Source organism: Mus caroli, unplaced genomic scaffold (assembly GCF_978045245.1).
Source record: "Mus caroli unplaced genomic scaffold, Mus_caroli_1 scaffold_6, whole genome shotgun sequence".
In the NCBI taxonomy this organism is placed as follows: domain Eukaryota; kingdom Metazoa; phylum Chordata; class Mammalia; order Rodentia; family Muridae; genus Mus; species Mus caroli.
The window spans coordinates 68,696,446-68,710,906 of record NW_028227261.1 but is presented as its reverse complement, the minus strand read 5'-3'; the positions used below and the strand labels follow the sequence as shown (position 1 = coordinate 68,710,906).

General features: G+C 45.9%; 1 protein-coding gene across 2 annotated transcripts in view; it reads left to right on the top strand.

Annotated features, from left to right (window-relative positions):
• The first annotated feature begins 12,310 nt into the window (after positions 1-12,310).
• The window catches only part of Acer2 (alkaline ceramidase 2), a 43,640-nt gene continuing 41,489 nt past the window's right edge, over positions 12,311-14,461 (top strand). For both annotated transcript variants that reach the window (XM_029476357.2, XM_021160271.3), the window contains exon 1: positions 12,311-12,539. In XM_029476357.2, coding sequence (XP_029332217.1) covers positions 12,432-12,539 — 108 coding nt within the window. In that variant the 5' untranslated portion in view covers positions 12,311-12,431. The remainder of the gene's footprint in view (positions 12,540-14,461) is intronic.

Below are 14,461 nucleotides of genomic sequence, written 5' to 3'. Positions count from 1 at the left end.
AAATGAAGAAAAAAAAACCTGAAAATTTCATTTCAAACCGAGAGGAAATTTCAGTGGTTCACATATCTCACAAGAGACTTTTTTAAAGATTTATTTTTATTTATGCATATATATATGTGTATATATATATATACATATATATATACATATATATATATATGAATCTGTATATCTTGTATCACATGTGTATGGGTACCCATGGAGGCCAGAAGAGGGTGTTGGATCTCCTGGAGCTAGAGTGACAGGCAGTTGTGAGCTGTTTGATATGTGTGCTGGGAACTGAACTTAGGCCCAGCAAGTGCTCTTAACTGCTGAGTCATCTTTCCAGCTCCCACAGCCATTCTTTGAAAAACAACTACTAAATAGTGTTCTACTATTTTCTGTAGAGTGAGTGAGAACATGTGTGAGTGTGTGTGAACATGTAAGTGCCATGGTGCATATGTGGCGGTCAGAGGACATCTTGCAGAGTTGAATCTCTCTCTCCATCATGTTGGTTCTGTGGGTTGAATTCAGGACATCAGGCTTGGTAGCAAGTTCCCTTACCTGCTGAATCTAAAATCAATCTCTTTTAGAAGAGATTTGTGGGTGGGTGAGATAGGCTCTTTCTGTAGCCCTGACACTCCTGGAACTCACTCTATAGATCTAACTGGATATCTGACTATCTCTACCTCCAGAGTGCTAGGATTAAAGGCATGCACCACCACGCCTTGTTTACAAGAGATATTTGTTAGCATTTCTTCTAGGCTCCACTGTTACCTGGCAACAGCTAGGTGTGCCTGACTCACTAAAAGGGGGCTGCTTGGCCTCCTCACTCTCTTGCTCTCTTTTGCTCTCCCACCCTCTTCTCCCTCTGTCCCTTCTCTCCCCATCCCCCCATCTGCCTTTCTCTGTCTCTCCTACCCCCTCAACTCCCCTCTCCATGCCATAAATAAACTCTGTTCTATACTATAACATCGTGTGGCTGGTACCCAGGGGGGCATGGGCCCACAGAGTCACCCACTCCCTGCCCTCACCATACCAAGCCTCAACCAGACATATCCCTGCCTTCTTTATCTTTTTTGTAAAACACAACAATATTAATATAAATTTTTCAGAGAGAAAGAAAATATTTGAGCCAGAACTCATTCCCACATAAAGAAAGGATAAGTATTAGAAAACTGAAAGCCAAAGTCCAGTTTTTCATATCTGTGCATGTATATATGTATTTACTATGTGAGATAGGGCTCCTATGCATTCCAGGACAGACTTGAGCTCAGAAGCTTTCTGCTTTAACCTTTTCTGTTCTGAAATGACAGGCCTGTGCCACCATACCAGGCTAAAACCTTGGTTGATTGATTGATTGATTGATTGATTGAAATGGGCTTACTTTGTAGATCAGGCTGGCTTCATATTCACAGAGATCATCCTGTTGTTAAGAATAAAGGTGTGCACTAGGCATATCCTGCTAAATACTCTTTTTTTTTTTTTTTTTTTTTTTTGGTTTTTCGAGACAGGGTTTCTCTGTGTAGTCCTGGCTGTCCTGGAACTCACTCTGTAGACCAGGCTGGCCTCGAACTCAGAAATCCGCCTGCCTCTGCCTCCCAAGAGCTGGGATAAAAGGTGTGCGCCACCACGCCCGGCTCAATAATCTTATTTTTAACAAAAACAAAACAACAAAAGAAGAAAGAAAGGAAGGAAGGAAGGAAGGAAGGAAGGAAGGAAGGAAGGAAGGAAGGAAGGAAGGAAGGAAGGAAGGAAAGAGAGAGAGAGAGAGAGAGAGAGAGAAAGAGAAGAAAGGAAGGAAGAAATGCAGCCAAGTGTGGGGGTGCGTGACTCTAACTCCAGCATACATGAGGTAGAAGTTGAAAGATAACTATCACTATGAGATCAGCTTCACCTACCATGCTAAAATGAGTAACTTCTCTGTGTGGTTGGAAAAATTTCTACAGGTCCATTTAGTGAACCACCAAATATTTCTAGATTGAAATTTCTTCAAGTTTGCATACTTCAGGGGAGCATCAAGTGCCCCTTAGCTAGGGTGTCATTTGTTCTAAGGTTGCTTTTGCCAGTGAGACTTACACTCTTTGTCCTTGGTGTCTAGTCTGGAACTTTCCCATGGAAATATATATATTTCAGCCCCATGCCTTTCAGGTCATAATGGCCAGAGACGTTAGAGTGGTGGGATGCAGGCAGCAGGAATGCTTAGCACTTTGGGCTGGAGAGAGGACTCAGCAGATAAGAGCACTGAGTGCTCTTCCAGTTCAATTCCCAGCTACCACATGGTGACTCACAACCATCTGTGATGGGTCTGAGGCCCTCTTCTGGTGTGTCTGAAGACTGCAACAGTATATTCACATATATAGAAGAAATAAATCTAAAAAAGAAAAGAAAAAAGGACTGTTGAGCACTTACAGCTTTGGCTCGTGTCTTTTTTGTTTTGATATAGAGTGTCAATGTATCCCTGGTAGGCCTGGAGCTCATCATGCAGACCCAGTTGGCTTTGAACTTACTGTTTTTTGCAGAGGACCCAGGTTTCTTCCCAGCACCCACACGGTGGCTCACAACCACCTATTACTATTCCAGTTCCAGAGGATCTGACAGTCTTTTCTGGGTTTCCAGGCTACTGTGCATATAAAACTTGTGCAAAACAGGGCTGGCGAGATGGCTCAGCAGGCAGGAGCACTTGACTGCTCTTCCAAAGGTTCTGAGTTCAAATCCCAGCAACCACATGGTGGTTCACAACCACCCATAATGAGATCTGGTGCGTCTGAAGACAGCTGCAGTGTACTTATGCATAATAATACATAAAGCTTAAAAAAATACTCAGGATCTAAAAAGAAAAAACAAAAAAACTTGTGCAAAACATACATACACACATATGCATAAAAATTTAAAAAAAACAAGGGTAAGGGCTGGAGAGATGGCTCTGTGATTAAGAGCACTGGCTGCTCTTCCAGAGGACTGCCCAGCAGCCCCTGGGCAGGTCAAAACTGTCTGTAACTGTAGTTTCAGTGGCTCCAACATGCTCGCACAGAAATGCAAGCAGGCAAAACACCAGATGCACATGAAATTAAAAAATAAATCTTAAAAATAAAAGCAGTTGTGAGCTTCTCACTCTGCCCACTGCTTCCAAAGCCCCAGTCCCACTCTCACACCTCAAATCTCGGGAGTAGGACTTTCTTCCATTTCTTTCTCTTCCTGTTTTTCTTACTCTCTGAGAGAGAGAGAGAGAGAGAGAGAGAGAGAGAGAGAGTTTAGATACCTACATAGATTATAAGCAATAGTTTTCTCCTTTTGCCTTTGTGTTGGTTCCAGAGCTTACTGGGCTTGTACAGCAAGCCTCATGTTTACCCAGTGAAATATTTCTCTTGTGTGCCCTGACCCAGTGAGACATCTCTTCACTGTGCTCTCTCCTGTTCCTTTGTCTTTAGACTGAGTCTCACTATATAACCTTGTGTGGCATGGACCTTGCTGTGTAGACCATGCTGGCCTCAAACTCACAGAGATCCATTTACTTACTTATGTGGGTGCTGGGATTAAAGGGATGATGTACCACCATGCCTGGACTCTTTTATTTATTTATTTATTTATTTATTTATTTATTTATTTATTTTAGTTGTGGGTTTTTGTTGTGGTTGTGGTTTTGTTTTGTTTTGTGACAGGGTCTCTCTATGTAGCCTTGGCTGTCTTGGAACTCACTATATAGACCAGGCTGGCTCTGCCTCTGTTTCCTGAGTGCAGGGGTTAAAGGCATGCACCAGGATGCCCACATCTTTCACATGTAAAAATACTTCGACTCAAGCTCCCTTTTCTTGGGGCTCTAATTTGCCCCAATCTGTCCTATGCAAAAGGAACACCCCATGTCCCTTAGGCCCTGCTCAACATGCATGCCTTCCTTTGGGGCCATGTCAAGGTCACCTGCTCTTTGATAACACTTTACCCTATCTGGATTTGTCCCTCTTCATTTTCTCCTTCGGGGTCAATCCTACTTCCCTCTGGCATTTCCTGATCTTTGGCAGAGTGAGGGAACATGAAGTGGGTAGGCCACCTCCACACAGCCACCTCCACACAGCCACCTCCACACAGCTAGCTCCCACAGATAAAATGGACAGTCCTGACATGCCAGTGTTAGCTCATACTTGCCTTCAACTTTCTCCTGGACTGGGGATTGTGACATTGACTAGTTCCTGATCTACCTAACTTGCCTGTGGCCACTGAACCATCTAGACCCACCAGGATGCTGACCAAGATGCTGACAGGAGCTTCTTTACTGGAGGTTCCCTGGTCCAAACCTTCCCAGGAAGAGAGTGATTGATATCCTTTGTGTCCTCAGATAGGGTAACCTTGGCTGCTCTGAAGGAGAGATGAAAGATAACTACAAGCTGTACAGAAACTGCCTTTGGCACAAACTTGAATTCCCGTTGGTCTTGAGTTATGTGATGCATTTGCTGATAATCTACAGAAGCCTTTTCTTTCTGAAGACAGTGTCAACACGTATACCAAGCAGAGGTAACTATCCAAAGTACCTGCCACCTACTTCCAACAGTTACTCATTGGGGTCAATGCTGCTCCATTTGGACTTCCCAAACCAGACTGTCCCCTCCCCTATTTTTGTAATACTAATCTCCCATGTTCTACTTTATCATAAATACTCCAGACTATATCTCTAAATGAGCTTTTGGTTTATATTTGTCTATGAGTTTGATCAGATTTACCCTTAAATAAGGTCCCGGGGTTTATGAGTTCAGAGGTCTGTTACCTTTCAGAGCCCTGTGCCCAGCTGTAGAGAATTCCCTCTCCTCCCCAGGCAGCCACAGATGTGCTTTCTACTATGGCTTTATGTTTGCCAGAATGACATAAAAATGAAGCCATGGTAGCCTTTTATAAGCCCACTTTTTAAGACATAACTGTGGAGGGGCTGGAGAGATGGCCCAGTGGCCTAGAACTCTGGGTCTCACAGAGTAGCCCAGGCTGGCCTAGAACTTAGGGCAATCTACCTGCATCACTGTCCCATACTGGAGTATAGTCATGAACCACCAAGTCTATCTAGAAGCGGTCTTGATGGTTCAACACCTCGACTACCACTCTCACCCCCATCCTCCTCCTGAGCTGGTTGCTGGGGTCTTTTGCCTCTTGCTTCTTAGCCTGGTCTACTGTTCTCTACACCCGTCTGACTGACTGCTCAGCAGCCAGGCCCTGCTGCCTCCCATGGTGCAGGCTCTATAGATGTGTGAGTGCCCAGGGAGATGGTGCCACTCTTCCCAGATCCCTACATCCCCTCTCATCCCCATGCTCTACAAATCTCTCTAATCCCAGTGTGTTCTTAATCTCCTAGCCTGCCTCTGCAGTGGTGGGGCCGTGTCTTTGCAGATATTCTGTCTGCATCTCCAGTCAGATAAATCTAAGTCACCGTTTTCTCTTTCTTCTGGGGTTTGGGCTAGTAATCTACGTTTTGACTACTCAGGTCATTTGAAATTGTCTCTTTCATGCCCTAATTTCTTTTTAGAGGTTTCACTTTTTTTTATATACTCTCCTGTGCTTGCTAGTCTTCACTAAGTCCTGCTGGGGCGAGAACAAAGCTTCCATGTTAGTAGTTTGCAGCACAGTACAACTTGCTCAAGTTAGGTATTTGGCAAGGATTTGCCTGAAGCTCTGATTTGCTTCACAGACTCTTTTTTTTTTTTTCCAGTCAAAAATGCAGGCCAAAGAACAGCCCCACTTTGTGACGTGACAGGGGAGAAAAGGTACAGTCAAAGCCCTGGTCAGGTATCTAGTTGGCCACAACAACTGAGAGGTCAAGCCCTGCCCCATAAGTTTGAAAGTATGTCAGCTGGCCTCAAATTCACAGATATCTGTCTGCCTCTGCCTCTGCCTCTAAAGTGCTGTGATTAAGGGCATTCACAACCGTGCCCAGACTTCAGGTTTTTGTTTTTGTATTCCAATTAATCCTGTTGCACTTTTTTTTTTTTTTTTTTTTAATGAGATTCTCACCCTGTGGCTCTGCCTTGTCTGGAACTCATGATGAAGCCGATTTGGCTTCAGACTTGCAAGCCTCTCGCCTCTGCATTCCTCATGCTGGGGTTACACAGTACTTCTGTTACACCCAGCTACTGAGTTGGGTTCTTTGGGGGCTAAGAGCGGTTTTTCTTTTTACTGCTTTTATAGTATCCATGGCTTATATGGAGATGCTTAAAAACTGCCTGCTAAATCTTTGCAAGCCAGAGCTAGTTAACAGCCCTCTAACCAGAAGCATTAGACAAAACACACCAAAAACATAATACCCTTCAAGCAGAAAAGCTTTCTGCTCCCCCTCCCCCAGCTGTTTTTTTTTTTTTTTTGAGACAGGGGCTCCTGAAGTCCAGGCTAGCGTCAGTATCACCGTGTAGACAAGGATGACCCCCTGCCTTCATCTCCCAGATATTGAGATGGCAGGTGTGTGCTTTTATATCCAGCCTTATATGCTGCTGGCAGCAGAACCTCATGTGCTTGCCAATGAGGCTTGCCAGTGAAGCATTCTACCAATTGAACTACATCCTTAACCTCAAAACCACTTATTTTTTTTTATCATTTATCCAGTCTTAACATTGTTTGTGGTTTTTTTCAGACCAGATTAGAGCCTGAAAATAAACACTTCTAGAGGCTATTAAGGGCTTGTTAGCAAGTAAGTAGCAGGCACCTAGATGCAGTGTTGCCTGGCAAAGACCTGCTGCCTGCAAACCCCACCCCTCTCTCTCTCTCTCTCTCTCTGTCTCTCTGTCTCTCTGTCTCTCTCTCTCTCTCTCTGTCTCTCTGTCTCTCTGTCTCTCTCTCTGTCTCTCTCTGTCTCTGTCTCTCTTCCTCCCTCCCTCCCTCCCCTTCACTCTTGCCCCTTCTCTCTCTTCCTTCTCTTCTGCCTTTTCTCTTTTGGTGCAGGGGCTAGAACCCAGGCCTTGTACATGATACAGGTACACTTTACTACTGAGTTACAACCAGCCCTCTCTCTCATCTCTGAGTCTAGACTCTCAAATTGAAAGCAAGGAATAAGATATGGTAGTGCACACTGTAACCCTGCCACTCATAAGGCAGAGGCAAGGGGTTCATGAGCAAGTTATAGGTTTCATTGTGACATTTTCAACATATATGTTTTAATTTTTTTTCTTGTTGCATCTAAATATCTGACAAAGGGTTATGCCGAGGAGAACAGGCTTATTTTAGTTCAAAGTTCTTAGAAGCATAGTCCATCACAGAGGGAAGACATGGCAAAATGGTCACGTTGTGTCAGTGTCAGTGGGAAAGCTATGAGAGGCGAAAGCCTAGGCGTCATCCCCTTTCTCCAGCTTGGGACCAGCCCAGCCGAGTGAAACTGTACCCTTTTTTACACACTTCTTGAACATGGCCAAGAGTGGACTGGGGGACCTCCAGTGTATTTGCAGTGGGCACTAAACAATCTGAAACATTCCCGACTGTGGCTGCTGCTTGGCTTATCCTGAGAAGGAATCAGCAGCCTATACCAGGCAGGCAGAGGCGAACTCTGGCCAAACAGAAATGCAAAGAATTTCATCCCTAATCAGGCACTTCTTGCTCCATTGGCTCAGGTGCTTACAGTTTTTGCTTTTCCCAGTAAAGATTCTGTGGTTTGATAAATTCTACTCGTGGGACAAGCTGAGCTGGACAGTCCCCATTAGACATTGGCTTAGGTAAATACTGTTGCACACTAAGTAAAAATGCAAGATACCATGGGTGTGTTTGGCTTACTTGCATGGTGGCATCTCCAGAACCTGATTTCATAGCTCTGGATCAGTGATTCATATTTAGACCAAAGGTAATGTAATGGCCATTCCTGTTTGTCATTCTGACGGTATCTGGAATGAACTACAGTCAGAATTGGAGGGCTCACCTGTGATCCAGATCTTGAGGCTGGAAGACACACATTTCCGAAATGGATCTCGACATGGAGATCTTGAGGCATAGTGGCCAAGAAAAGCTTAGGCCCAGGCAAGGTGGTACAGGCCTTTAATCTGTACAGGGTTTCTCTGTATAGCCCTGGCTATCCTGGAACTCACTTTGTAGACCAGGCTGGCCTCGAACTCAGAAATCCGCCTGCCTCTGCCTCCCGAGTGCTGGGATTAAAGGCGTGCGCCACCACGCCCGGCTGGTCATGGTGTCTTATTCACAGCAGTAAAACCCTAAGACAGCAAACTCACCATAGAACTGAGAGCCAGGCTTTGTTCCTGTTGCTACACCCCCCCCCCAACACACACACACACACACACACACACACACACACAGAGAGAGAGAGAGAGAGAGAGAGAGAGAGAGAGAGTTTATAAGATTGACTATGAAACCATTGATTGCTGAAGCACCACAGTATTAGTAGAGTGCAACCTTAGATTAGAATCACTTACCTGACAATAGCTACTGATATTAAATGAGATCATTATAGTCATTGGGAAAGTGTTTTGATCAGAAAACAAAATGTAATGATCATTAGCAGACCCACACGGGTGTCACTGGAGAACTCTCTAACTTCAGTGTTCTCTGCCACTCATCCACAGCCAGTGACTCACACAGCGTGTATGTAGTAAGAAGGCATTAAAGAAATGAAAGCATTAAGGCAGAAAATGCTGGGCTGGTATATTGATGACTTCAAGCTGAAATCACTGGAGGCTCTGTACTTTCATAAAGAGCCAGTCAGCCTTTCCCCTATATGTAGCAAGTCGTAAGAACTCTTTGAGGGATAGCTAGAAATGTAGAAGGGAGTGTGTCCAACATGCTTGGTCCTAGATTCTATCCCCAGCACCACAGGAAGGAAGGAAGGAAGGAAGGAAGGAAGGAAGGAAGGAAGGAAGGAAGGAAGGAAGGAAGGAAGAAAAAAAAAAACAAGTAAAGAAATTTTGATGAGAGAAGGCTGTCCTATACATGCCAAGACCAGAAAATCGCTTAGAACACTAGAGTCTGGTGATGTGAACTCAAAGAAATGCTTTGCATAAGCTCCATCTTCTATTAGCGCCTCCATCCTTCTGTCTCATATTTCTCTTAGTAGCAGCCCCTAGAGCAGTGGTCCCCAACCTTCCTAATGCTGTGACGTTTAATACAGTTCCTCATATTGTGGCAATCCCCAACCATAAAATTATTGTCATTGCTACATCATAACTGTACTTTTGCTATGGTTATGAGTCTCCATGTAAATATCTGATATGCGGATGGTCTTAGATGACCTCTGTGGAAGGGTCCTTAATTTTCAAAGGGGTTGCAAACCACAGGTTGAGAACCGCAGCCCTAGCTTCAATGTCCACTCCCTACATAAAGTTATTGCTCTTGGGCTGGGCATGGTGGCTTATGCCTTCAATTCCAGTACTGGAGGCAGATTGCTGTAAGTTTAAGGACACCAGACCTTGTTTGTTTTTCTTTTTTAATATTATTACTCTAGTTTAATACAAAAATATCATTCTTTGAGCATTTCTTCAGGCTTCACCCTTGTGAAGACTCCTAGGCACATGTGAAATTAACAAAACTTTTATGTTTTTCTTTTTTTTCTTTTTTTTTTTTTTTTTTGGTTTTTCGAGACAGGGTTTCTCTGTGTAGCCCTGGCTGTCCTAGAACTCACTTTGTAGACCAGGCTGGCCTCGAACTCAGAAATCCGCCTGCCTCTGCCTCCCAAGTGCTGGGATTAAAGGCATGCGCCACCACGCCCGGCTTTTTATGTTTTTCTTTTGTCAACCAATCAGCTTTTGTATTGGTTGGAATCCTAAATCTAGCCAGAGACCCTACATAAGAACCAAGAAGATAAAAGAGTTTATTCTCTCTGACAGTGAAGGACTTTGATTTAAAACCTGAATTGTTTCTGACAATACGTGCTCCAGTAGAGTGCTGGAGAGATGGCTCAGTGGTTAAAAAACACTGGCTGCTCTTCCAAAGGATTTGGGTTCAATTCCCAGCACCCACATGGCAGTTCATAACTACCTATAACTCCAGCTCCAGGGGCCCAACGCCCTCTTCTGGTCTCTATGGGCACTGCACACATGTAGTGAACAGGCAAACATGTAGGCAAACAAAACACCCATACACATAAAAATAAATAAAAAAAATTAAAAATATTGAGGACACTGGGGCTGGAAAGAGATGAATCAGTAGTGAAGAGTTCCTGCCAGGCAATTATGATGCCAGGCAATTATGAAGAGCAGAATTCAGATCCCAGAACTCATGTAAGACACTGCTACATGTACAGTCTTGCATCGGTGCATGGCTGTAACCCAGCTCCACGGAGAACTGAAGCCAGGTCAGTCCTGGGATCCACTGGCTGCCAGCCTAGTTGAGAAAATGCAAACTCAAAGTTCCGGAAGAATCCTTGTCTAAAAGGTAAAGGCAAGCCGGGCGTGGTGGCGCATGCCTTTAATCCCAGCACTCGGGAGGCAGAGGCAGGCGGATTTCTGAGTTCGAGGCCAGCCTGGTCTACAAAGTGAGTTCCAGGACAGCCAGAGCTATACAGAGAAACCCTGTCTCGAAAAACAAAAAACAAAACAAAACAAAAAAAAAGGTAAAGGCAGAGAGTGAGAGAGGCTATACCTGGCAGCTGCTTTTAGACTCTCTCTGCATGAACAGACTTATATAGCATTCTCCATGCGTACACTCATACAAACACCTTTCCACAGGACTCAGTCTTTTTAAAAAGTACTGAGGACCCTGAATACCCTTTATTTATATGGGTCTATCATCAACATTTTTACAATGCTAGGAATTTAAACTGGGGTATCTAATGCCTATGAATGTGTAAATTCTATTAGGTGTCCTATATTAGGTGTCCTTTGGAATGCTACAATACACACTGATTTGAGAGAGAGAGAGAGAGAGAGAGAGAGAGAGAGAGAGAGAGAGAGAGAGAGAGAGAAGGAACCTGGATGTGGTGGTATGTGCCTATAAATTCTAACACTTTGGGGGCCAGCCTGGCCTGCATGAAACCCTGATTCAAAAAAATTAAAAATAAAAATGTTGCAAATGATAAATAATGTTACAGTACTAACAAGAAACATTTTGATCACGTGGACCACAAATTCAGAAAATTGCCATACACAGTAGCTGTTTTATATCATATTGGATAGATAGATATGGATAGTTTTTCTTTCCAGGATTACAAGCTTGTGCCACTACACCCAGCTTATTTTTGCCTAAGCTATCGGGAGGAGAAAAATATGATCACATGAGGAAGCAGTTCTCCTGCTGGACCAGTTGGTGTTGAATATACAACAGTGGGGGAGCCATTACTGTGAGGGAGCCCTTACAGTGCATTTTTCGTTTGTGGCTCTGGCCTGATCACTCCTGCTAGCCTGTAACAGACCCTAGAAGGAGGTCACAGTCTATGTTCTTCTTCTTGGGTTCCAGAAGACCTTCAGTAGAACTGGCTCTAGAGAAGAGAGAGGGGACAGAAGGTGGGATAATGAGGTCACAGGAGTGGTTTGGCCTGTAAGGAATAAAGCTGTATTTCGTAAACAGGAGGTGGAGGCTGGCAGCTTCTGCCAGCTATGGAGACAATGGCTGTGTGGGTGTCTGAGGAAGAGAAAGGTAGAAATGTTAATAGAACCCGCTGCCCAGGATGCTACCGGGGACACCTAATGAGTGACATATGAACGAACACTCTCTCAACAGTGCACAGCTCATATTACTATATGTACTATATACAACTATGTATGTATTACGTTCTGCACTTGTGTGTTCTTACCTGCATCTTCTGTGGGTTGGGATGGCCGAAGGTTTCCCCAAGTCTTATGTTACCCATAAACGACTAAACATTCAGTACTACAGAAACGCTCTCCTGGTGTGGGTGGCCCAGGATGCTTGGCAGGGTCCAGAGAACCTGTTGCTATAGCCTTGAGAATCTTTTTACCCTAGCCAGCAACGAATTGGGTCTGATAAAGCTGTTCTGCCTTCAAGAGGAACAAGAACATTCCTTAGGCGTGAGAATTGGTGTCCCTCGTGCAGTGAAGAAAACTGCTGCGAACTCCCCCGGAGTCCAAAGGGGTCCGGGTCTATGTGCGTTTTTCCGTACTTTACATTTTTACAAAGGGTAGGGGCCGTTTTGGCGTTCTTTACACAACCTGGACGCACGCGGACAAGAGCGACTCTGAAGACCTTTGCCACCAACCGCGGTGGAACCGGAGAGCTGGTGGCTACGGTCCCGACTTCCACCCCGGCCCCGTCCTACCCTTGCCTCCCCCGCCCCCCCCCCCCCCCCCGCCTGTCAGGTCCCGCCCCGGGTGGGCGTGGCCGCGGTGCTCCGGGACTCCGGGGGGGCGGGGCTGGGGCGTGTCTGTCCCGGCGGTGGCAGGCGGGCACAGCCCGGCTTGGGAGGGCCGCGGGGAGGCGCCGTATCCGGAGGCTGTCCCGCACCGCATAAAGCCACAGACGCACGGTGTGCCTCGTAGCCGCTCCGGCCGGTCTCCGCTGCAGAGAAGCTGCTCCGATGCTCCAGAGCGGCCATGGGCGCCCCGCACTGGTGGGACCACCTGCGGGCTGGCAGTTCGGAGGTGGATTGGTGCGAGGACAACTACACCATCGTGCCTGCCATTGCCGAGTTCTACAACACGGTGCGGGGAGCGGCGGGGCAGGTGGGCGGAGGGAGGGAGCTATCCCCGTGTCTGTGGCGCCTGGAAGCAGGCGGTAGATGACCGTGGACGTCCGTGGCAGATTCACTCCACGCCCCCTTCTCCGGACGCTTCTTCCAGCTCCATTTCTGCACTCCTCTCCGGTCCCTTTCCAGAGCTCCTCCAGCTCTTCCTGTCATTTTCTTCTTTATGGCTCTATTGTCTTGTTTGGCTCCTGTGCTCCAGGATCCAAGGGTCCGCATCAACCCATTTTTTTCCAGTTTGGGTCATTTAGGGACGTGAGCTCAAAGGGGCAGCTCCCTTTTTTCTGCCTAGGATCTTTGTGGCGTGACGCACCTGGGTCTCATTGTGCGTTTTTTTGCGCTGAGTACCTGTTTTGGGCTCCCTAGGAAAGGGGAGCCCTGGACACGTCCAGGGCTGGGTCCACTCTCACAAGTCGGCAAGTCCTTTCCACTAAACTATGACAATGTTGATCGAATTATTTTCGCCCAGAATCAAATAACTTCCTATGAGTTCTTTTTCTTGTTGCTTTTAGAGTCCAGTTTTGAGTCAGCTCCTAGTGGTGACTGTGAAGTCTGGGAGTGATAGCTGGTGGGTTTTCTGGACTTGCCTAGGTCCCTAGATATGGACAAGCAGAAATTTACAGAATTCCTGGGATTTTGTTCTTTGCAAGAGGGAAGGATTGTCCCTAGGAGAGGGAATATTTCTGCTTTTTTCCCCTGAACCATCCCTCAGGACTCTGGTACCCAATGTGACTTTGCATGGTCATTTTTCTGGCTTATCTTTTTTTGCTGTTCAAACAGAGAAAACAGGAACTCTTTGAGTCATTGTGAGTTTGAGATTGTTATTTAGGATTTTTTTTTTCCCCTTTCGGATTTCTGGAAACAATGTCCTCAGCAAGAATCAAGCATTATTGCCTGGATAGAAGACCCCTGGCCCCTTTTATGCCCCTGTCCTTTACTTTTGATCCCCCAATTCCCGTTTTTGTTTGTATTGCTCTTGTATTCCCGTGGCGAAAAGACTAGGCTATTGAGCAGTGAGCTGTCATGCCCATGTGCTGCTATGTCTGCGACTGACCCAAAATTCTCCACCATGCCTTATCCAGGGCTTTTCCTCCACACCCACTTCTTAGTTACTCAATGAAAGCAGACCTTTGACGTTCAGAGACATAGGGAAAGATCTAGTTAGTGGAAGTGGCCACATGTTCCCTATTATCCAACCTGGTGGGGTATTTATGCTGCTCTCAACATAGACAGGCACCATCAGAAGAGGCTGGAGCAGGGTAGCTGAGAAGATCCATCAAGTGGAGAACCGCTGAGAAACGCTAAAGGTTTCACTAGAGTCAAGGAATGACAGGCTGGACCTTTCACACCCTGGCATTCTCCTGTGGAGTGTGAGAGCTCTCAGCCAGGGTTAGCCCAGTCATAAAGTCCCCCAAAGCTCATGCATAGTTGCTCTGAGCCAGCCTTGAAAAGTCCCCAGGGCTGGAGAAGGCGAAGAGAGGATGTCCCTTCCTTTCCTTCTTCCCTGCTCCTCGCTCCCCTCCCTTCTACTGCCTCCTCTTAACTTTTCTCTTTCTGACAGGGTCTTCCTGTATAGCCCAGGCTGGGATTAAACTTGAGGTCCTCCTATCTTGGCTTTTCAAACAGCCTGTGCATCTGGCTGCCTCTTTGTTTCAGTCTCATCCCACTGGAACTGTGTGCGTACAAAACTCTGCTGTGTAAAAGAGCAGTAGTGTTTGTGGCTGCTTGAGCTAGCCCACCTACCTGGCAAACTTTTTCTTTGGAATTAATAAGCCACCACATTTTCTCTGGAATGTGGAGGAGGGTCACAGAGAAATAGCCTGTCAGCTGGCTGGTGAGCATAAGCCCCCCAAACCCGTTTCCTCTCACTGTGGCTCTGCA